Source organism: Mytilus trossulus, chromosome 3, assembly GCF_036588685.1.
Source record: "Mytilus trossulus isolate FHL-02 chromosome 3, PNRI_Mtr1.1.1.hap1, whole genome shotgun sequence".
Lineage (NCBI taxonomy): Eukaryota > Metazoa > Mollusca > Bivalvia > Mytilida > Mytilidae > Mytilus > Mytilus trossulus.
The window spans coordinates 43,943,800-43,969,079 of record NC_086375.1 but is presented as its reverse complement, the minus strand read 5'-3'; the positions used below and the strand labels follow the sequence as shown (position 1 = coordinate 43,969,079).

General features: G+C 31.6%; 2 protein-coding genes across 3 annotated transcripts in view; one reads left to right on the top strand and one right to left on the bottom strand.

Annotated features, from left to right (window-relative positions):
* Nucleotides 1-12,147, top strand: LOC134711555 (delta(14)-sterol reductase TM7SF2-like). 2 transcript variants are annotated; one of them, XM_063572206.1, is made up of 11 exons: nucleotides 1-95; nucleotides 1,314-1,354; nucleotides 3,002-3,259; nucleotides 3,785-3,955; nucleotides 5,245-5,428; nucleotides 6,100-6,294; nucleotides 6,626-6,852; nucleotides 7,463-7,631; nucleotides 8,025-8,105; nucleotides 9,230-9,352; nucleotides 10,541-12,147. In XM_063572206.1, exons 2-11 carry the CDS (start codon nucleotides 1,337-1,339, stop codon nucleotides 10,699-10,701), a joined length of 1,587 nt encoding a protein of 528 aa, XP_063428276.1. In that variant the 5' UTR covers nucleotides 1-95; nucleotides 1,314-1,336; the 3' UTR covers nucleotides 10,702-12,147. The 2 variants fall into 2 exon arrangements, with proteins under 2 accessions (XP_063428276.1, XP_063428277.1); XM_063572207.1 differs by lacking the exon at nucleotides 1-95 and adding an exon at nucleotides 284-306.
* A 10,776-nt stretch (nucleotides 12,148-22,923) lies between these two features.
* Nucleotides 22,924-25,280, bottom strand: part of LOC134710804 (zinc finger protein 271-like) — a 31,291-nt gene continuing 28,934 nt past the window's right edge. The window contains exon 6 of the mRNA XM_063571203.1: nucleotides 22,924-23,885. Within this exon, the coding sequence (XP_063427273.1) occupies nucleotides 23,313-23,885 (573 nt within the window). The 3' untranslated portion in view covers nucleotides 22,924-23,312. The remainder of the gene's footprint in view (nucleotides 23,886-25,280) is intronic.

Below are 25,280 nucleotides of genomic sequence, written 5' to 3'. Positions count from 1 at the left end.
ATAATGTTTGTAACTAACAGGCTTAAATATCAACCAATCAGAATACAGCCCGCCAAACAATTGGTCGCGTCTGTCAAGAAGAAAGGGTGAAGAAGGTAAATAAACAATATTTCAAATTAATATAGCATGCTAAATTTAAAATTAATTAATAAAATAGTGAAAAGTTCTCCCAATGTATGTGCCAAATAGGTTACAGTAGATATAGCTACGGGGAATTGTCATTCTCGGACAATAAATCAGCTTTTTTTCAAATGAATGAATGACAACTGCTGTTGGTTGTGTCGCTGAACATTTACGACATTTACTGTAATTTCTTTCTTTCCAAACTCTAAAAGAATGAAAATGTTAACTGCACATCTTTTTGTATATTATAAATTAATGTTAACGAGATTTTATTTAGTTGTACGCTTAATATTTAGTCCACGTGTCTTTGTTTACTTTTAGAAATGTAAATTTCGTGAGAACTCGGCATCCAACAAATTTTGTGTTGTGGTTCGTTTGGTACGATATGACCTACATGTATTGACGAAATTCAAATCGGGTATTAATTTCTCTCGTCTGTAAATAAGTCCGTCCATTTCACTTTGATAACGTTACATGAAAAGTACAAGGATCGTCCTTGCACAATTTTCGCAACACTGTCAGAACAGAAATTGATAACTTTCGACTCATCTTTTGGGATCTTGTATATGCATACATACATTTGAACATAAGTGGACACTTCCATATATTTTACATATATACATGTAAATACAGGGAAATGTTTTATTGAAATTCAAATTTATATGGAGCATTTTTAGGAATTTTACTAGACAAACATCAAATATTGAAATAATTCAAATAAACTTTCTATTTTCAGTCCCAATAAAATTATTTAAAAATGAAACAAAGAAGTTTCATTTGATATTTCAAATTTTATCAATGCTTTAATTTGCAATACAGATATGAACACAATTAAGAATAAAACTAAAATAAGGAGATGTAGTATGATTGTCAATAGGACAAATATCCACCGAAGTTCAAATAATTATTGGTAACAGGATGGCTTTTTTTCATTGAAAAATAACGCATTATGCCATACTATATACATTGTAGATAGTTCTAAAAGGCCTGAACATGAAACAAATTCAATTGTGAAAAGAAATACATGTACCATTATTTAAATATAACAAAACGATTTTATAAAAAAACAAATTACCAATCACGAACCACTGACATCTACAGCCAGGTGAGATCTACATGACAGGCTAAGCATACTCTATACTCTAATAGTATATCTATAACTGGAAACAAACATAACTTTCCATTAACAGGTGAAAAACTGAAAGAATAGAAGATGGCATCACCAAGAAAGGTAAGCAAAGGCTTCATTTATTCCCTTTTCTTTCCCCCTGAAAGCCCTGTGACACTTCAAATAAAACAATGGTGGAATATTTTTTGCATACTTAGAAGGCAAATTTTACTTTAAAACAGATGGTATAGAGAAGGATTTGTATAGTGACACTACAAATCCTTGGTATAGACTTAGAGTATTGGTAAGCTATTACTTATATTATTAAATTCAAACCTACTAAAATTATGTAAACATGTGTTATGACTGCAAAAATTATGAAAAGTAATGTTTTTTAAATTTATTTATTTTCCTATATTAGTTTGTAAAAACATGATTTTCAACGTCTTCATGTTCTGAAAAAATGACTTATTTATAAAGTCTGGTATGATAATTATCTATTAATAACTGGTCAAGCAATAAAATGTATTTAATTTTATAATATGATTAAATTCACAATTCATTTTTGCATCACTGAATATACCTTTTATTTATGCTAAAAATAATACCTGTGGCCTAGATAAAACAAAATGTCTTTCTTCGACTCCCTAGTTAATTGTTTAGCAGTGGGTTGATTTTCAACCTTTCAAATAATTTGATTGAATATTTGTTTTAAAAAGTCTTTTCTGTTTTTTCTTTACCTCATGTGAGAAATGCTGAAATTGAAAAAAATAAAAACGTCTAATAACTTGTATCTTTAAATTTAATACATATAGAGATAAATACATCATTTAAAATACGGGTAAAATATGTACACTTATCATATTTGAAAAAATATTTAAACTTTAGTTAGGTCACATAAAGTTAAATAACTGAACTTTGGTCACATGATATGCCTTGAGTTCAGAGGTGTACATGAATCAAACCATAGGTATAGTCCATCAAAGGTTGACAGGTAAATTAAATTGTATTGTTATTTTAAATTTAAAAAGAAATGTATGGACCATAATCCTTAACTGATGATTATCTAAAAAAATGTAATTCTTATATTTTATAGTCTGTTTCTAAATTATTATCATGTTTCATAACTTCACATTGTTTGGCATGCTGCTGGAATAATAATGTATCATCCTGGGTCTGGTGTATACATGTACAGTGAAAGACCGAAAGTTTTTTTAAATGAATTTTTCAATTTCCTGTTTCAATCTTCCTAGGTCTTGACATTATTTATTCATTACTTATACATGATTATTCCTTTGCCACTGGAGGTTAGAAAATTTAGAAACAAAGTAAATGATCTGCAGGAATCTACATGCTAGATAAGGGTTGAGTTCCTGCATCTCATTAACATTCAGACTATGTGAGAACAATTTGAAAATGAACCAATGTCAGGGTCTTAGTCTGCCTATTTAAATTACACGTACAAAGATGATCAAACACATACGAAACATGTTCTCCCAGACTTGGAAGTAAGCATTACTAAATGTGGCTGGATAGCCTACACCAATAGGCAAAAACCAAATCCTATTGCAAGCAATAAGCCTTTTAGTGCTCCACAATGATAAAATGTAAAACAATGCAAATTTTTCCATTATACAATACTTTTTTTCTTAAACATCAAACAATTTAAATTCAATTTTCTGTTATACGAATGTTGTATACAAATTTATGATTTAAACATGTTGTATTTGTAAAAAAAATATACAAGTGAACTTGATTGTGTCATTCCAGACTAGATCATCAAAATCACCTTCTAGAAGGAGATCTACAAGTTCCTCTAGAAGTACGAGGTCAAGAAGTCGCAGTAGAAGTCGTAGCCGTGGAAGATCTGTACGCTCTAAAAGATCAATTTCCCCAGCAAAATCTACTCCAGCAAAAACTTCTCCACCAAAGTCTACAAAGAGACCAGCAACACCAGCTGCTGGGAAAGTGAAAAGGGAAGATAGAGCAGTAACTCCTACTAGGAGGTCTACTAGACTTGAAAATAAGGTATTCTTTAGTTTCATTTTATAATTTTGACAAGTAATTGAAAGCTAAAATGCTTTCATACTTATGAATATGATATAGTTTACAGATTTCAATATTTAATATCTGTTTATCTTCAAGTTCAAGAATTGTAGCTTCATGTACAGTATAACTGGAATATAAAAAAGAATTGAAATATGTATATGTACATGCATGTAGCTTGAAAACTACATGTACAAATGTAACCAAGACAATAAAAATGTCAGAATAAAATTGAGTCAGTCTTTTTGTATAAGTTTTATACATGCTAAACAGATTATACAAACAAATTTAATCTATTGGAGTTGTTGATGCATGATTGCTACAACACTCCAAAATAAATAGTAAATATCTGTTAAACAGCTTAAATTGAAAAAGTAATAAACACATCATTTCATTAGATACCAATTATTTTTACAATGCTTGAGAATGGAAAAGTAATTATGTATTGATATTTACAGCTAAAAAGTTATAATATAATTGGCATTCAATGATCTCATCTTTCCACAGACACTTCCAAAAGAAGATAAAAAGCCTGTTGAGTTTCAGATGATGGAAGAACCTGAGAAAGTACGAATTGGAATGACGAGGTCCCGAGAGTTTGGTGGGGCTATAGGATCATTCTTTATGGTCTTAGGATTACCTGTTGGAGTACTTGGGTTGAATATCTTGTGTTCTCAGGTATGTTTTTTTTTAATTGGTAAAGTACACTCATCAGGAATTAGTTCAATACCTTGTGTTCCCTGGTATGTATTTTTTAATTGTTAATGAAATAATTTGTCAATCAGTAAAGTACACTCAACAGGATTCAGTTCAATATCTCGTATTTCCAGATACAATATATATAGGGGTTGTGGGCCTGAAGGCACTTAAGTTGTTTTTGTACAGGTGGTGCCAGGTCATGAAGTTCCAATTGTGTGGTTGTGTACATGTATGCAAAGTTAAACGCATTGTATGGGTGATGGCCATTTTGTTATAGTTATTATGATCATGAAAGGGTAATAGCTCTTTTAATCAATCAAATATTATGAAACTAATACACACTTTTTATTACCACAAAACATAGATCTGACAAGTACATTTTGTGTAGCAGCACTTTTACCGTTCCTCCATTATGTCCCTTTATAACTTTAAATGATATGCAAGTGGGGGCTTATTGGACACATTTCCCATTGTTCATCTTTTATAATGAAAAAAATACAAAAGCCTACCCACTTAAAATGTTTATATAGCAGTGATGAAATTGCAGGGGTCATGAACTCAGTCATAATATGTTGACTGTATCCGTGACGACATTAGACTCATCTACATGTGGTAGATTTGTTGCTTGTTGTTGTGGATGAAACCGCAGTATTCTGAGCTATAAACATCAAGAATATCAACATTATAGACAAACTAACTCCTTAAAAACAAGAAGACATTAAAATTTATACATGTATAAGGCATACATATATTTTCCATTCCCTCGTTAATTTTCATTCTGCATAGGTTTGAGGAAGGGATGAATTTGGCAAGTTATTATCCTGCAGGTGTGATATTTACAGATTTGCAATTTTTACATTCAATATAAATGGGAGGGTTCTTTTATCTAAATTATAAAGTGTGCTTCCTAAAATTTGTGACAAAATACACAATCACAAGTTCACAACAATTTGTATGTGTCAAAGGTCAGTAATTTTATTTTGTCTAAAAAGGTGAAAAATAGTTCATGTGAAAAAAAGGTTATCAGTAGATATAGGTGTTCTGATTCAGGATAAAACAGGTTTTAGTTTTTGATGAAGTCCAATCAATTTGAAACTTAGTATACATATTCCTTATAAAATAATCTTTCTTATTTTAAGGCCAAATAAGAGTTTTGATCCCAATTTTATGGTCAACTAAACATAGAAAATGTTAACTTAGTGCGAGTAGGGCCTCCATGTACTATTGACACATTCGTGTTTATTATTATTTTAATGCATTAATTTCAGAATAAATGTGGAGTGCAAATGCCAAAAATTTCTACAAACTGGAAGCATTATTTGGACAAGGAAGCTGCATTAATATATGTTGGTTGGTTCCTGTTCCAAGCTTTTCTTTACATGTTACCAATAGGGAAAGTTGTCAATGGACAGCCACTTAAATCTGGACAGAAACTTCAGTACAGATGTAATGGTAATATATTATTTTGCAATATTTGTAAAAATGTAAAAACAGCAGACTGCTGCATTAGCAGTAAAATTACTTTTTCATGCTCATTGAAAGTGAAGAAAATAAAAGTATTAAAAAAAAGATGTGGTATGATTGCCAACTAGACAACTCTTCTCAAGAGATCAAATGACACAAAAATTAACAGCTATAGTGTCTTTTATAAAGAAAAAAATCAAGATGAAATTAAAAAATTTAAAGGTGGTGTATAAAAAGAAATAAAACTATGTTAGCTGTGGCAATTGAAACTAAATGCTATTTCATCAAGCTATCTGCATTTCAAACAGTTTTGTTAAAAAAAATGTAGACAACAGAAAAAAAAGTTGTCATGTTATGCATGATTTGCACATATTTAATTATTGTCTTCACTTAAGTTCACTGGGTGTTGGTGTATTTTTATGAGAAATTATTCCATGGCAGTTGGACAAATGTTTTTTATCTGATTGTCAATTGCAATGAATATATAGCTTGTTGGAATATGATTTAGAATAAATCTTAATTTTGAGCACCAAAAAATAAAATGAGCAATATTTTCTTTGCATGATCATATAAAACAATTTTCCTGATTCTAAAGATAAACCTCATTTTTATCCATTTGACTTGGATATGAGTTAAAGTGATGCATGTTTTAATTTCAGGATTCTTTGCCTTGATAGTCAGTTTACTGGCTTTTGCTGGAGCAGTTTACATGAAGTATCCTATTCAGATAGTCCACACTAAATTTATACAGTTGATTACCAGTGGAATTATATTCAGCTTTGTTTTGAGTCTATTGTTGTACATTAAAGCTCGTCGTGGACCAAATGCCAGTTTAGCTCCTGGTGGAAATACAGGTAAGAAATATTTTTTATAAAACTATAAAAAAAAAAAGACAAACTTTAACTGAATTATGTTTTATATATCCTGAACAAGTTGAATGTTCATGGTGAAAAAAGGTTTGCAGAGTGAACATGGCTTTTTACCTTTAAGTTTAAACAAAGATTATTTTTATTCCTTTTTCATTGGAAAATAATATACCTTAAAAAAGACGGCCAATGTTTAAGATACATGTGATTACAGTATGCAACTTGGTTTTGCATTCAGTTACAGAGAAAAGTCTATATCTTTGTGCAAATTGTTTCATACATAAATATTTAATAAACTTGGTTTTGCTTTATGTTACAGGCAACTTTTTGTACGACTTCTTCATTGGCCATGAACTTAATCCTAGAATTGGAAGCTTTGACCTGAAGTTTTTCTGTGAACTTCGACCAGGTCTTATTGGTTGGTTAATGATCAACTTAGTATTTTTGACTGAAGCTTACCAAAAGAACAATGGTGTTCTCCCTCCTGGCCTTACAATGGTGGTTGTGTTCCAGGCACTCTATGTTGCTGATGCTCTTTGGTTTGAGGTAATTAAAAGACTCAATATCTGGATATCTGTTTTAATATTTACAGAAAAATGCAACGAGTGTGTAGATAAAGGTAATATTTTTGGTTAGCTTGCTTGCTAGCTGAAACATGAAGTAATGATTAGGTTACGTTAACTATCCTCTTTAAAAATTAGACTAGTCTGATACTTAACCAATCTGTCTGTTTGTAGGACTAGACTACTCAAAAAGGAGGGTAGACTACCTAACCTATAATGACTTCGAGGTTAAGCTAACAAGCAAGCTAACCAAAGATTATACCTTTACCTACACACTCAATGTATTCAACTGTAACATATGGAGCTGTTCAATTTTGAGGTATTCATATTATGTCAGAGAGAGCATATTCTGTAAAATACGAAAGTTTAGATACAGTGAAGAACACAATTTAAAAAAAGGATTCATCAAAGGTATAACACCATTATAGGAAGATATCATTATTATTTTTTAATTAGTAACTAAAAAGGCAAGGTTTACCGAAGCCTATGGTCCAGAGTAAACATAACATATTGCTTGTTGAATTCTGCATCATTGTGAAAATTATTTTAGATTATAATATAGATTTGAACATGATTTTATTTCATATTTTTAGGATGCCATCCTGACTACAATGGATATTATACATGATGGATTTGGATTCATGTTAGTATTCGGAGATCTTGTTTGGGTGCCATTCTTATACTGTCTACAGACTAAATTTCTGGCAGAGAATAATGTCCATTTATTTTGGTATTGTTTGGCAGCTATTGGAGTCTTAAATTGTAAGTATTATTACAACCTCCTGTCAGAGGTCAGACATTAACAGCCATCTGAGTATTTCCACTAAGTTTATGTGAAACACCATTATGAATACAATATTATTTTAGAATTTAAAGCCATGCCACTGTTGACAGATAAAGAAATTTGGTATAAAAAAATAAAAACCAATCTCAAAACATAGTTAAAATTTTAAAAGTTGTGTAAACTGTTTGGAATATTAAGGATGAATCGAAAAACTGAATATGAATTAAAAAATAATATGTCTGAACCTAGCAATAAAAGGTACTAGAATCCACATTTGAAAATTTTGTCATAAGAAATAAATGATTAATTTTGAAATTGTCATTATATACAGGTGTTCCTCTATAAAATGGTTGTTGTTATATCTATTTTAGTCATTGGTTATTTCATGTTCAGAGGAAGCAATTCACAGAAAAATGAGTTTAGGAAAAATCCATATAATCCAACATTATCACGTAAGTATTGACAATAGACAATTCTAACATGACGTCCTTCAAATGCTTTGATTACACACCTGTGATAAAATATGAATATATTGTTTGGGCTCTTCTCATCGTACTCCCATGTCATATGCTTTTTTATGAATGAGCTATCCGACATCATAGAACAATGACATCAGAATAAAAGCATTTGTATGGGAAAATATATGCTTGTGAAACCAAACATCATCACATAAAGTTAATGTAAACAAATGATGCTAAAATGTAGTAAAAGCAATTTTTATTAACATATAAGACACACAAGTAAATTATCATTTAAAGGAGTAGGGGCAATAAGGCCCTTATTTGGTCCAAAAATTACTGCAAATGTAAAAGTTATCATACATATTCTTAAACTACTGAAAACTTGACTAAGTAATAAGGTACTAAGAAAAACAACACAAATTTGACATCGAACAAGTTACCATGGCAACAAATCATGACTTAATTTGCATATTTTGTTAAATTTCGTGATTTTCCTTGTTTTTTCATCAAATTTGAAGTATATTTTAGATTGATAAAGTATGTGCGCACTCAAGAAACAAGTTTATATTTGGTGACATTATGCCAATAGTTATAATAAAGCTTCTGTTAAATTATTTTGTTGTTTCTCGGCTGCGCACGATGTTTCCTCAACGGAAATAAAAATAAAGAAAGAAAACTGCATAAATTCTGTATTTTCATCGTTTTTGTGAAAATAGTATACATTATGACGTAATTGTGACATCATCAGATAAAAATCTTAATGTTTTTCATTTATATTTCTTGACCCTATGCATTTCTAAAAATTATGTGCCAATTTGAAATAGTTATCAAACATTTTATTTTCTTGGGCCAAAATTGGGCCTTAATGCCCCTACTCCTTTGTCAAAAACTATTGATTGCCAATAAGACAACTTTTCAAAGGAGATCAAATGATAAACTTGTTTGAAAATATGGGTCACTGTAAGGTCTTCAAAAATGAGCAAACCTCACTGCATAGCAAGCTGTAGTTATTTGAACATTGCAAAAATTAACATATTAATACAAAAGATATTTTCTAGTGATGTCAATTGTTTTCTTATAACTTCATTCAATTTGATTTATATTCTTATTTGCAGATTTGGAAACAATTCCAACGACAACTGGGAATAGATTATTGGTATCTGGATGGTGGGGATTATGTAGGAAACCAAACTACCTTGGTGATATAATCATGTCTATAGCTTGGTCATTACCATGTGGTAGGTATTCTTCATTAAGTGTTTGATAGTGTCAATACTAAGGGCTTTTGATAGTGTCAATACTAAGGGCTATTCCAGAAAAAAATGTATGGGGGGTTGGAAGGCACATTATATTAATAATACATGGGTGATGGGTATCAGAACAACTTTTCACACTATAATGCACTATAATTCTCAATTACAATTGTCTGGGTGGCGGGTGCTGACAAAAACTGCCTTTCAACCCCCCCATACATTTTTTTTCTGGAATAGCCCTAAAGTGAAAAAAACTTTCTCTCTTAGGCATAACAGAAAAATACCCATCCAAGTCTAAACTTACACATTAGTCAGGAAAATCAAGACAATATGTTCACAGGAAAAGACACCTATATATATTATATATATAGGTTCAACTAATTGTATTATCCAAAGATTGTTGAATCCCAATTAAGCGTACCTCTTTCAAACTCAATTGTACAGGTAATACTACTGGATGGTAGTTCAGCTTTCGTACTATTATGGCAATTTGAAGATAAAAATGTTTTCAAATAATCATTTTCCCTTGCATAGGCAAATTAACTATCACATACTTTTAGTATTGCAAAAATGATTCCCTTTGCTTTGCAAATAGTGTGCTGTTTAGGCCGAGAAAAAAAAGATCTGTGTTTCAGGTAACCAGACCGACCCTGTTTTTTTAGCCCCGACCCTAACTTTTTTATTGGATCTTCCAAAAAAAAATCAAAAAAAATTATCAAACGACCCTGTTTTTGACACAGGCTTCTGATAAATTACATAATATTTTTTCTCTCTTGCTTCCTCTTGCATAGAAAGCCAGTAAAACATTTTATTAATGTCTAAAGGTATTCCAAATAGGTTAAAATCCAAGAAATTTGCACAGCAAGTGCTTCAAAAACATTGCAAATGGCACACTTCCAGTTTTTGAAACTAATTACGGATCCGGACTTGGATAAAACATGATAATTTTCCGGATTTTATTTACGATGTCAAAAAAAAAGAATTCTGACCTACCGACCCTATTTTTCAAAATGATGTTACCGGAAACACATATCTTTTTTTTTTTTATGCCTTACGGAACATCCTATTCTAGTGCTAACATTTTTACAAGTAATTAACTTGTCATGCCTACAGATTTTTTTTTATTCAAACTATAAATTGACAACATCCACTCATCATATATTTATTTTTCAGGGTTTTCCACACCAATTGTATGGTTTTATCCAATATACTTCACAATTCTGCTCATTCATCGTCAGAGAAGAGATGAAGAAGTCTGTGCAAAGAAGTACAAAGGCAGCTGGGATCGTTACTGTGAGAGGGTACCATACAGAATATTCCCAAAAATCTACTAGTGCAAATCTGACTAATCCAGGGCAACATTCTCTTATATTTTGTTATTAATCATGTCCATTGATATGTTGTATTATTTTTATTTTGAAGCTAATTTCCTTTTTCATTATGTTTGACTTGAAAATTTATTGCTCAAATTATTTTTTGAAGATTTTAATTATTTTTTAAAATTAAACTAATTACAACTAATTTTATTAAATTTAATTAATCTACTTTTATTATATTTTTTTTTAAAACTATTTTGTTTAAATGTCTAGGGTAAACATAATTGAACAGAATGGAATACATGTATTAATATCTGCTAAGATGAGAGAATACTCAAGTTCTTAATGATCTCACCTTTAATGATAGCACTGCCTATGAGATAACATTAACTCTTTTGAATTGAAGTTTTGTTCCGTAATATATGCAAAACCTTGTGAATTAGTTTTTATTGGCACTTGTTTCTCTATGATACTTAGTTTGTTATTTGAAAACAAGAAAGTACTAATCACCAAAACCTTTTTTAAGTTTTTTTTTAAATCAATTGGAATACTATTTTATTTGTTCGGAACACAGTGCCATTGTTAATATATTAAGATAGAATAATATTTTCATATACATGCATGTTTCAAATTGACTTCTATATTTTTCTATTATATAAATGAAAAAAAAAAACCCAAAAGTACAAGCAGTGTAATTTATTTATTCATATTTTAACATTTACATGTAATTGCTTTTTCATTTTAAGAAGATGGCAAAATGTTTATGTAAATATGTACATACTGTAAAACACTGATCCACCAGATTCCTAGTTGTCAAATCATGTATATTTTTATGAGTTTTATATAATTTTATGTATAAGACTTTGTAAATAGTAGTGTATATAATGTAAATAGCTTTGTAAATATGTGTAGCTATGTTGAAAGAACAGAAAGAGAAATTGAAAAACAAACAACCAAATTTTTTTTTGTATTAAATTTAAGAGTTGCCCCAAATTTATTTAAAAAAAAATACAAAACTAATGGATTTATTTTACCTAAAAAAGTCGAACAAAACTAATAGGATTTTGCATTTTAGTAGCTGATAACTTTTTACCAAGTCACAATTATTAAAATATTAAGACATATTAAAATGTTTAAAAATTGTAAAAGTTTATATAGTGAGTGGAAAAATATCTGTAAAGTCAAGAAAATGTAATAATTCTTTGTGTCCTAAATAAGACATGATACATCTAAAAATGGCTTCTACAGGCATTATCATGATGTCATTGAGGAAATCCTGAAGATTTAGTTGCAACAATTTTCTTTCATAAATAATTCCAAGTAGAACAGTGCTGTATAAAGGTCATTAATTTATGAAAACTATAGTCGGATACAGATGATCTTTCTTTTTCAAGAAGTTTAAATGTTGTTATCATAACATTGTTGTACTTTTTGATAAATCAATTAAAACAAATTATAATACTATTGGATTTTGATGATTATTTAGCAGCTGCATGTTGAATGTATTTGAACACAAAGTCGTTGTCATTTATTGTGGATTCATTTATGGTGGGGATTCCAACTCTTCTAGACATTGCAAACAAAAAAAGAAGCAAATTAAAAAGTAAATGCTGACAACAAAATATCTTACCAAGATTTTTATGTCTCATTTATGGGCATTATGTTTTCTGGTCTGTTCGCTCATCCGTCTGTCCCACTTCAAGTTTAAGTTTTTTGTCACTAAAGTTTGTTTTTGATTAAGTTGAAGCTAAATCAACTTTAAACTTAGTACACATATTCCCTATGATAGAGTTTTGACCCCAATTTCATGAACATAGAAAACGGTAGTGCACTTTGGGCATCAATGTACTATGAACACATTCTTGTTTGTACAATTATGGGCATATGTACACAAAGTAAAAGGGAACTTGTTTTGACCATTGCTGTTTAGTTCTTATTCGAATGTGTGCTGTATGAACAGAAGTGAAGGGATGTTTCAGGAATTGCCAATGTCTATCTTTTTATGAATTATCCATATCAGAAATCATTTTGGTGTACAAAATAAAGATTTGTAGGATTAAGAAATGGGTCCGTCAAGGTAAATGCCAAATTTAGCATGACAACACATGCAAAATTCTTGGTGGTTTGCTATGTAACAAGCAAATTGGGAAACCATCAGTCACTTGAACAATTTCCCTTTTTATATGACTGCTAAAAAAAAGGGTCCCAAAGCATTTTTCTAGTTTCCAGACAATAACTTCTGGAACAATGTTTGTCTCTAAAATTATACCACAAATTTCCATACAACAAAGGGATTTTTAGGATTGGTTTTTGTGGGTTATGGCTCAAACCATTAAGAATTTAGGCGCTAAAAACGACATAATGAATTGCACATAAGTTAAAAAAAAAGGGGAGGTCAATTCACCGGTGTGTAATGCACAATAGCAAAAATTGAATATAAATTCAAATCAAATAACTAATTCTAAGTTCTTTGACTACAGCTATTCTGCAATCGTTTTAAGCTGCGCCTTGTGGAGCACCAGGTTGTATCATCGGATAAAAATGTTTATTGATGAGTATCTACAAAAATTTCACAAACTAACAGTTGTATTGGTAGGATGAAAGCAATGGGCTGATGAGTGACTCATCTGGTGTATAAAACAAATAATAAAAACACATGTAAAGCAGATATATAAACAAATTGAAAGCAATGAGACCGTTGTATGAACAAATCAATGCAATGACAAATGTTATGACTTGAAAGCTATAAGACCAGTGTAAAGCAGAAATCAATAGCAACGAGACAGGAATTACATTATGGAAAAGAAACAAGACATGATACAGGTATATTGATAATCATAAGCAGTGAGACAGTCCAAGAGATAAAAAAAAAACCAGAACCCCAGATGTATTAAAATAAAATACAAATGACATTGTATAGACAAATCAAAAACAACAGCATAAGTGTTTCGACAATTGAAGAGCAACGAGACAGTTGTTTGTCTAAATCAAAAGCAACAAGACAGTTGTACAGACAAATTAAGTTTATTGAATAATCAAATCTGGTCATGAAACATACCAGTATGTGATATGTGTTGAGAAATCAGTCAAAATCAACGAGACAAGCAATGAATCAGGCAAATTAAAAAAAAACAGGACACCAGTTGTATCAACAAAATAGGTAGATAAAAAGCAATGAGACAGTTGTATGAACAAATAAAAATGAGACAATTGTTACCACGAATCAAAATCAATGAATTTGACAATTTCATGAACAAATAAAAAACTTCAGTGTGTAAGCAATTATATCGGTATATGGACAAAAAAACTACAGTTTGTATGCACAATGATTTCGGTGTATGAAAAAAATAAAAATTCAGTGTGTAAGCAATGGAATCGGTGTATGGCCAAATCAAAAACTTCAATAAGTAAGCAATGATATCGGTGTATGGACGAATCAAGAAACTTCAGAGTAAGCAATGACATATGTGAATGGACAAATCAAAAACCTTGAGTGTGTAAGCGAAGATATCGGTGTATGGACAAATAAAAAAATTCACCGTGTAAGCAATGACATTGGTGTATGGACAAATACAAATTTCAGTGTGTAAGCCATGAAATTGGTGCATGATTGGACAAATAAATAACTTTAATGTGTAAGCAATGAAATCGGTGTATGGACAAATCAAAAACTTTAGTGTGTAAGCAATGAAATCTGTGTATTTGACATTTGACAGTTTTCGGTGGAACGATGACTTAAAAGAACAGTGTTACGAATCCTTAATTTTGAATAGTGGGTTTCTCAGCCAAATAGTTTTTTGTGATGCTAAAAAATCACAAGATGGTATTGACAATTATATTGAAAATTTTACTACTCAGTTAACGGATATCGTTGCTCAATTTTTTAGAAGTACCCATAATAAATCAATTGACTCTCGAGCTCAACGTACTAGCCGAAAATTTGTATGTAAAACTACTGAAAAGCCATGGTTCAATTGTGAGTGTAGAAGGCTTCGTCATGTTTATAACTTAAGTGCGTTGAATATGTTTAATAAGAACAAAATAGCAGAAAATCATCTACGAAGAGACAATACAAAGTGATAGAAAATAAGTTAAAACGGCAGTATAAACGTCAAGAAGGTGACATGCTTGAGCATCTATGTAAAAGCGACCATAAAAAGTTTTATAGAATGTTCCAAAAGAAGCGCGCTAAAAATATAGAAGTCCCCCTTTCGTCATTTTTTGAACATTTTAAACAGTTATCATCAAGTAACACTCCGTTAGTCAATGCCACACATAGTACACAAGACACTACATAAGAAGAACTTGACAGTGTTATCACGCAGGACGAAATTTTGAAATGTATTTCCAAATTGAAACGTGGGAAAAGTCATGGAATTGACGGGATTCTGAATGAAATGTTGATTGAATATAAGGATGTGCTGATTCCGTTTTTAGAGGAAATGTTCAACAGGGTATTGTCTTCTGGTTACTTTCCGACATCATGGACAGTTTTTAAAAAAGGCGATCCGTCTGATCCTGTAAACTATCGCGGCATAAGTTTGGTTAGTAATCTGGCCAAATTGTTCACGTCCATTATGAATATGAGATTATTACTTTGGTCCGATACCTATGACATTAAAACCGATGCACAGTTTGGATTTCGGCCGGGCAGCAGTACAGTTGATGCGATGTTTAGTTTATTAACTGTCATCCAAAAAACACTCTCTAGTAAGAATCGTTTGTATTGCTGTTTTGTAGACTACACACAGGCGTTTAATACAATATGTAGACTGAATTTATGGTTGAAATTGCCAAAAATTGGTATAACTGGGAAACTTTTATCATTACTAAAATCAATGTATTCAAATGTGAAGTCATGTGTACGAATTGATGGTTTTTATTCAGAGCAGTTCACGAGTACAGTTGGCTTAATGCAAGGGGAAGTACTCTCTCCAATCCTTTTTTTTTTTATTATATGTGAACGATTTTGAAATGGAATTTTTAAATAACGGTAATGTACCGTATGAAGTACAGGAGTTGTCTCTAATTTTGCTTATGTATGCCGATGATATGATACTATTTTCTGATTTTGTAAAAGGTTTACAAGATATGTTAGACACACATTTATTGTACACTCAAAAATGGGGTTTAACTGTGAACGATGCTAAAACAAAAAATATGGTATTTAGAAATGGTGGTAAAGCTATATACAATTGAAGTCAAAATAATTCAGAGATTAATAATGATAAAGTGCAATGGGTCGTTACCAGTGACACAATGTTCATGTATGTATGAAGTGAACTTTTGAGGTTTATTAAATAGATGAAGTTTGAATTATCATTTTATAATATAGCAAACACAATACTTTCTAAAAAAAGCTATAGTTATATATTTAGCATTTATTCATTCACATCATGCAAAATGTATTTTTTTTGAATTCATTGTAATCAGATGTAATCATGATTACTTTGCCAATGTAATCATTAATTTAATCAGACACTTTCACAAATGATGTACTCATTAATTTTATGTAATCGTACAAATGACAAAGTAATTGTAATTTAATCAATTACATTGAAAGTAACCGGACCCATCTCTGGTGTGCATGCAATGACGTCGGTGTATGGACAAATAAAAAAACTTCCGTGTGTAAGCAATGAAATCGGTGTATGGACAAATCAAAAACTTCAGTGTGTAAGCAGAGATACCGGTTTAAGGACAAAAAACTCCAGTGTATATGCAAGAATATCGGTGTATTGACAAATACAAAAACTACAGTGTGAATGCAATGATATCGGTGTACGGACAAATAAAAAAACTTTGTGTAGGCATTGAAATCTGTATGGACAAATAAGAAACTTCAGAGTGTAAGTAATGATATCGGTATATGGACACCAAAATAATATAGTGTGTAAGCAATGACATCGGTGTATAAACAAATAAAAACTTTAAAGTGTGTATGCAATGATATCGGTTTATGGACAAATCAAAAACGTCAGTGTGTATGCAAAGATATCGGTATATGGGCATTCAAAAACTTCAGTGTGTAGGCAATGAAATCTGTATGGACAAATAAAAAACTTCAGAGTGTAATTAATGATATCAGTGTATGGACAGAAAAAAACCTACGGTGTGTATGCAATAACATCTGTGTATAAACAAATAAAAACTTTGAAGTGTGTAAGCAATGATATCGGTATATAAACAAATTAGAAACTTCAGTGTGTAAGCAATGACATCGGTATATGGACAAATAAAGAACTTCAGTGTTTAAGCAATGATATCGGTGTATTGACAAATCAAAAACGTCAGTGTGTATGCAAAGATATCGGTATATGGGCATTCAAAAACTACAGTGTGTTAGCAATGATATCGGTGTATTGGCAAATAAAAAACTACAGTGTGTATGCAATGATATCGGTGTACGGACAATAAAAAAACTTCAGTGTGTAGTCAATGAAATCTGTATGGACAAATAAAAAACTTCAGAGTGTAAGTAATGATATCGGTTGATGAACAGAAAAAAACCTACAGTGTGTATGCAATAACATCTGTGTATAAACAAATAAAAACTTTGAAGTGTGTAAGCAATGATATCGGTATATAAACAAATTAGAAACTTCAGTGTGTAAGCAATGACATCGGTATATGGACAAATAAAAGACTTCAGTGTTTAAGCAATGATATCGGTGTATTGACAAAACAAAACTACAGTGTGTATGCAATGACAGCGGTGTATAAACAAATAAAAACTTTGAAGTGTGTAAGCAATGATATCGGTATATAAACAAATTAGAAACTTCAGTGTGTAAGCAATGACATCGGTATATGGACAAATAAAAGACTTCAGTGTTTAAGCAATGATATCGGTGTATTGACAAAACAAAACTACAGTGTGTATGCAATGACAGCGATGTATAAACAAATACAAACTTTGAAGTGTGTAAGCAATGATATCGGTATATAAACAAATCAGAAACTTCAATGTGTAAGGAATGCCATCGGTATATGGACAAATAAAAAACTTCAGTGTTTAAGCAATGATATCGGTGTATTGACAAATAGAAAACTTCAGTGTGTAAGCAATGGTATCGTTGTATGGACACTAAACAAAACTACAGTGTGTATGCAATGACATCGGTGTATAAACAAATAAAAACTTTGAAGTGTGTAAGCAATGATATCGGTATATAAACAAATCAGAAACTTATCTATATCTATACAAAAAGGCTGAAAGGATGGCATTGACAAATCCATTTTGTATTATCATTTACTAATAGAAAGCATGCCTGAAAATATCCTTAGATATGTGATTTTTTTTTTGCAGGAATATCAAATTTTACTGAAAAAAATGCGTTTTGAAGAACTATATAACCAAGATATGTCAACAAAATCACTTTTTAATAATTCAAATAAAAGTTGTTCTGTACCTAGAAATTGTTAATTTCAAAAGGTACTTTAAAAATGGTCTTTGAAAAATAGCATACAACTTGTAACTCGACACGACGATCTGTAAAACACAGTTGACAATTTTTTTCAAAAAATAATATTATTTTGACTGATTTAAAATCAGACACGTCATCTCCTAACGTGTTTTTTCCTCTTGGATATCTCAGTCAGATTCATGCATTTTCTGCTTGCTTTGCACCTTCAATCATAATGGGGATATCTGACATATATTTATTGGAAGTAAGTTTCTTCCTCTAACAAGTTTATGGTTATATTTTGCAATAGTCGGGAAATTATCCCATGCAGCGGTTTTGATCGTTTTTTCCCCTCCCATTAACTTTCCAATAAGAGTGTTATTGTTTTATCCAACTGTGTCATACCATTATTTATATTGAGGATGATATATTTTACATCTAAATAAATCTTTATGTTTTTGTTTCATTTTATTTTGCGAGTATCTCTAATAGTTATGAATTTATGGTTGAAAAATTAACAATATTGAACATTTTCTTTTAGGTGAAACTGTGAAGATTCTTGCAGTGTCTAAGATTTATTATTTTTTGTTCTTTAATCAATTTTAGTCTATAAGTATGGTGTCAGCAGATAACTCAAACCACAAAAAGCCGGGGGATCATCCCGATGGTCCTAATAGTGTGTTATATTTTTATGCCGGCAATTAAGGATCAAAGAGATCAAGTTATTTTAAAATTTGAGATATAAAAGAAATTCACACGTGCCACACATCAAATTGAAATAAAGATCCATCGTAACTTGTGTCATATGAGAATAACGAAATCTCTGATGAGAGATTTATATTATGATTAGATTGATATGTGCCACATCTGAAAAAAAACCAACAAAAAAAAAAAAAAACCAATCAAACTTACAAGTTAATGTCTCTCGAATGGTTTAAAAAAAAAAGCCAACATTTGTGAGCATATAAAGTAAAAGGAACTTTGACCAAATTCAATTAATTAAAATAATGTGTATTTTGAAATTAATGTTACTTAGTAAAAAAAATCATAGGAATGGCAAGATTATTAAAACCCATGTTTTATCGTAATCTCAGTTGGAATGTGAACATGTCTGTACTTTCTTTTACTTAATGAGACAAAAAAGTAACTTGTATCATATTCAAGTTGGTAACCAAGCTATTAAAATCAAAACTGTTTTTCGGAACACGATCGTCTCCTTATACATGACGACTCATATTTTATTACTGTAATCACATAAATGTTTGATAAAACGTGCGATTTTTCCTACCAAATATCAACATTGACAGAGATTTTTGTAAACAAATCCACGTGGACAATGGGCAGCAAAAGAACGGTTACTTCTCAGGTAGGTGTTTACTTAATCGTGCATGTTAAAGTAGGATGAGATTCCAGACGCATAAACTACGAGATGGAAACCTGACTGCATACAATTTAAATCGTTTGAACATTCAGTTCTGTCCGCACAGTTTGGCGTGTTGACCACTGACCAGACCAGTGGATGAAAAACAAATTTCCAGAAGGGGTGCCCACTGATTGCCTATAAGGGACCCGCGCCTGTCATGCTTCAGTCATTTCCTAAACAGTAATCGACCAAATGTGTCATACTAAAAGGGGTGGGTCTGACGCCTCACAATCCCGGCCTCCTAAGGTCAATAATTGACACGACTTGTCTCTCTTGTACTGAAAATTCCTCATACGGTGCACCATTTCTCCTGGTAATTTCTCGTGAGTACTTAGAAAATCTCTGAAACAATTTAAAATGAAATTGGAATCCAGCTAGTTGTCTTTATTTAACTGTAAAATTTGCTACAACTGCCCTGGTAGTTGAAATATTAATTGAAACTTTAATGTGATTAGAGCAAAATACGTTTAAAACATGTATACATATTATATATATTCAAAAATATTGATTTTCGTAAACATTTGAATAGTCTAGAGGCTGCATGTATTCAGATAAAAATACAAACAGGTAGGTATTGGGTTACTCTGTAAGAAAACCGAATCTACTGCTTGTGTACATGTACCTTACTGGTATTGTTACTCTGAAATACTCTGAAATGGAAAAAAACCCTGAAAGTTCCTTTAGCTTTTTTTCTGTCACATCAAGTTGTCTGTTTGTTTATGTATAAACGTAACTTGAAATGGTTAGTATTTGTTATGATATTAGATGTTAAACCGAATCTTACAGGCTTTAATTGTACACCAATCTGATACTAGGGCTAAGCTGTACTGAAAATAGTGATTCACCTTAATTGCTCCGACATAAAATATGGCAGAACCCAGGAGCCTGCAGCTTCATGGACATTGGTGGTCTTCTTTTTGTTGTTTTTCGATTTATGTCATTTTCCTTTTACTGCCATGATAAATGGTATCAATGACAACCAAGGTTGACAGGGCATGCTTTATCTGTATAAAAATTAAACAGTCAACGAATGAGAGAATGATAACCGATTATAACAAATTGATATAAATGTAGAAAAAATTGCTTTTATATATATATTAATTATAATAAAATTCAGATCAATCAGAACTCTTTATTGTACCCAATACCAACATGACCAATAGGATCAAGATCCCACTACGATCTCAGAAATTATGAAAAAATGTGAAACTCGTAGAAAGATCGTGGTTGTCTTGGTAAGGTCGTATTAAGAAGGCCTGGAAGTGCCAAATCTTCGTAATAGTGGAGGTCCACGACCAACTTTGAACATGTTCAGAACATTCAAAGTGCAGTCGTGGCCAAAAACCTAGTCGTATTAGAAGCATAGGAAGGACGTAGTAAGATCGGGATGGACGTAGAATCATCGTATTGGAAACGTGGTGCAATCAGGAAATACAATAGAAAATATTATGCTGTGATCTTACCACGCCGATATAACTCAGACTATCCCGATTTCAATATGTCTAACTCTTCTACTGCGACATTGGTACGATTATTCTACGAAGAGGAAGACACTATTTAGTACGCTGCTATAATGGGTTTGTTGTCCTCAGTTACGATTTTACTAAATGTATGTCCTAGCCACGCTAATTGCACGACCTCATACTGTTTATACCTCTGCTGTTACTTGAGATCGTATTGCGATCGGAAAGGTCTTGCTACAAGGAAATCTAGTAGCGTATAGATATTGTGTAATTCGTGGTAAGGTCTTTGACGTAGAAAGAGCGTGACACGATCGTGACTAGAACGTGTTACTATCGAAGCGAAATCGTAACAGGATCTTATCAGGATCATAGAAAGGTCGTGATACGAACATGCAAATTATGAAATATTGAAATTCAGCCAGACCATACCACGATCTCACCACGATCTAATTCTGTATACTAGTATATCGAAGTGGGATCTTCATGGTCTTTGTCTAGTGCAAAAAAATCTCATCGGAGACCAATCTACACGAAACAATAATATTATAGGGTACATGTACTTTGAAATTAAACTAAATCAACGTGTGACTTCTGGCGTCAAATTTCAAAATTATGTAAGATATTACACAAACCAAAACATGGTTTCCAATATAAGAAGTAAACACCAGTAATGCTATGCACAAAAAACATATTTTTTAACTTTTGATATATACACAGATGCCGGATTGTCCTTTATATGATTTTGGCTTCTTAAAATTGTGTTCGGGGAGACTCAGAAGGTTACGATTCAAACCCAAATTTCAGTGACCATGTCGCTTAAGGTTGTTTATAATTTTCATCATTGATCTTCCAACAAATCTTGTTTCTAAGACAGGTTCGCCCTGGATTGATTTGACTTGTTATTTTTCGGTTGGTTTTGATAACAAAGCTCTTTATGTGTTCAGATACTTATGCATTTGGGGTTTAAGCAGTCTGATGAAAATAAAATAACAAAAAAACTTTGGGCGTGTTCATGCATAACGTGTTGATTTCATTTTGTACCGTGACACCTTATTTGATCCTTGTCTGAATTGGTGAGCTGGAAGATGCATCATTTTTATATAAACTGAGCTCAGTTAAACTTAAATCATTTTATAGCAAACGTAAACCCCAAAAAGTTAACGTATTTACTCTATTACCTACTAACCGGCCTACACCATATCGTACATAAACACTATGTACGTTTACCATAATTAATATACAAATTAAGAACAATATTAATTTTGCCGACTAGCCCGTCAAGTACGCTGGACGCCGGATTTTATTTTAGATATACAACATGTAATAAATATGATAAACATTGTTTAAGTAAACATCCATTCATTTTATAATCATTGATCATTACAACTAACTTAAGAAAGTTCTTCCCCGTACCAACGGCCAAGACACGCCCAGGAAAAACCAGAGATAAAACCATACATTCTTTGATGGTCATAAAAGCTCTGGAAACCTGTGTTCTACAGCAAAAATATCTTTCGACAGACCGTCTCATAGGGACAACACGAGAACCTGCATTGATAATGAACTTTCATTCCTAATCAAAAACTACACTTATAATCTATATAACATTTCGAAATTGAAAATTCAAAAAATTAAAAATATACACTACTCCCACAACTTTGAGATATTGATAACTATTATCAAAAATGTAATTTTGATGTGTACACTTCAAAGGACGGCTAGAAAGTGAGATACATTTACATGTATACCTTTTACCTGTAATCAATTTTGATTACAAACAAATCCTGATTGGACAATACCTTATTTACAAACCGTTAATACAGACATTTTCCCGCTATTACTAGTCGAAACGCGGGAAAATTCATTTTCTTGCGTAATTACGTCATTCTACTGCTGGTTTCATAGTGGCATAAAATGGCGAGCACCAGGGACTGGTATACAAAACCTTCAGTAAAAAGACCAAAATTTCAAGTATCTTTTTTATTTTGACCTATGATAAGTCAAACGCCTTTGTGTCCATTTATATCAAAATATTTTTACACTTCATAAATAATACCATCAACATGGAAAAATAGGACAAAGGATTAGATTTGAAGTAAGATTATTAAGAACGTAAGAATCCATCAATCTTTATGCTCTGTTGAAAATATTAATATTATGTATTTCGTGCAAAATAAACACGTGACTAAAATGGTGCTATCTTAATATATGATTTAGATTTGTTCAGCTAGTCCTGAACCTGAATGAAATATTTGTCCTAAACCTGAATGAAATATTTGCCATTGGACTTAAAAGTAAATCACAATCACATTTAATCAACGTTTAAAATTCACATTTTTAATGAGTACATCCTCTTTTGTGCTTTTTAAAATCAGAATGCTTCGCAAATTTCTTTCCGCATTTTTTACACTGATAACGAGGTTCACCAGAGTGCACGTGCATATGAAACTTCATTGTTGACAGTTGTGTAAACGATTTGTCACACAGACTACAAGTGTATGGTTTTTCTTTTGTATGAATTCTTCGATGACAAGTATAAGCAGCATGATAAGTAAAACTTCGGTCACAAGTATCACATTTATAGGGTTTTTCACCAGTATGTAGGCGAGCGTGTCGTACGAGATGATGCTTTTCGGTGAACTCTTTTGGACAGTAGTCGCATTTGTATTCTTTCTTGGTAGGGGGATAGTGACATTTCATATGACGAATAAGTTGATGGTTTTGTCCAAAATTTCGTCCACATATATCACACTGGATTATCTTCCCCTTGTATAAGGCAGATTCTCCAGTGTGAACGCGACTGTGACGTCTCATGTGACTCTTCTGTTTGAAGGAGCGGTCACATATATCACAGTTATAAGGCCGTGCGTCTGTATGGACTCGCATGTGGTTTTCAAAATCACGTTTATCCTTTTTATATCAGAGTTGTGAGTTTGAGTATGACTTTCATATCGACTGAACTTTCCAAACGTTTTACCACAGATCTGACACTTGAATGTTCTATTGTAAACTGGTTCCCTTAAATGAACGTCCATGTGTCTTTCTAAATTGCTTTTACTTGAAAGGGTTCTGAAGCATATGTCGCATTCCAAAGTTTTATCTCTTTTTGTTTTTTTAATTTTTGGACCTATCTTATGGTTATTTTTCTTTTTATTTTCTGACTTTTTCTGTTTTTGTTTTGCTCTTTCACCATCATGTGACATGCGGTGTTGAATCATTGTGCGCCTGTCCGGAAAGTTTCCGAGACAAATGTCACACCTAACACGCTTTCTTCGATACGATTTCACATCTTTCCTTTTGGTCTTGATTAAATCTCTGTGATAATCATCTTGGTGAATTTGGTTATCAATGTCGTCCATGTCTGGCTCTTCAGATGCCTGGACTGTATGTACGATATATTTTCCATTAATATACTCTTGTTTGACATGATAAAATAACCTTGCACAATTTTCATTTGTGGTTATTTCGTCTTCTATCGGTATCTCGTCCTCATTTATTTCATAAAACTCAGGATCTTTTATAACGTAATTTCCATCGTCTTTAATGCAAGCCATAATTCATGTGTTTCAAAACATCCTGTGAAATGAGAATAGCATAAAATTACAATTAAGATTCGGGAAAACCAACGTATAAGATTTGCTGTGTTCCTCGGAAGCCATTTCAATTATTTTTTTTATTGAACAATAAAAAAGGACAAAAATATGAAGTATTGATAGCATAGGTTCCATTTATTATTGTTGAAATTGGTTATTGAACTTACTTTCAATAATTGCAAGTACTTTTTAAGATCGTTATACGTTGTGTGGTTGTGTCATTTGTTTTTGTGGCTTATACCAATGTATATTAGTATTTTGTAAATGGGTTTTAGTTTATTCTTGCGTTGTGTTATTATGTACCACAGCCACAAATAAATTCGAGGGTTGAAATCCTGCCCCGTGAGTCTAATCATTCACATGTTTTGCGTTGGGCAGTCTTTATGGATAGTTGTCCCACTGGTATGCAACCATATCAAATCTTTTCCTTATTTCTATCTAATATATAATACTAGTAAAGTTAAAACGGTTGATATCATGTTGTTTTTATATAAACACTAATGAAGTACAGCTTACTACTAAAGTTATACCACGTACTATATTTATTTTAGTTTTTGATAAACATCTATAAACCCTCTTGAATCTATCGTCATCTTGGCGTCTCGACCCAAACATTTCCGCCTTAATAACATATGCTATGTAAATTATGTTGCTTAGTGGAACCGGGTTATATAATGATGACTTTTCGGTATTTCTTTGCAATCGGTGGTGG

Bases quoted from the DNA above. Each gene is read 5' to 3' on its own strand.
- LOC134711555 (XM_063572206.1), top strand. The intron at 3,260-3,784 runs GTATTCTTTAGT...ATCTTTCCACAG, and splicing joins CTACTAGACTTGAAAATAAG to ACACTTCCAAAAGAAGATAA. The intron at 8,106-9,229 runs GTAAGTATTGAC...TCTTATTTGCAG, and splicing joins ATATAATCCAACATTATCAC to ATTTGGAAACAATTCCAACG.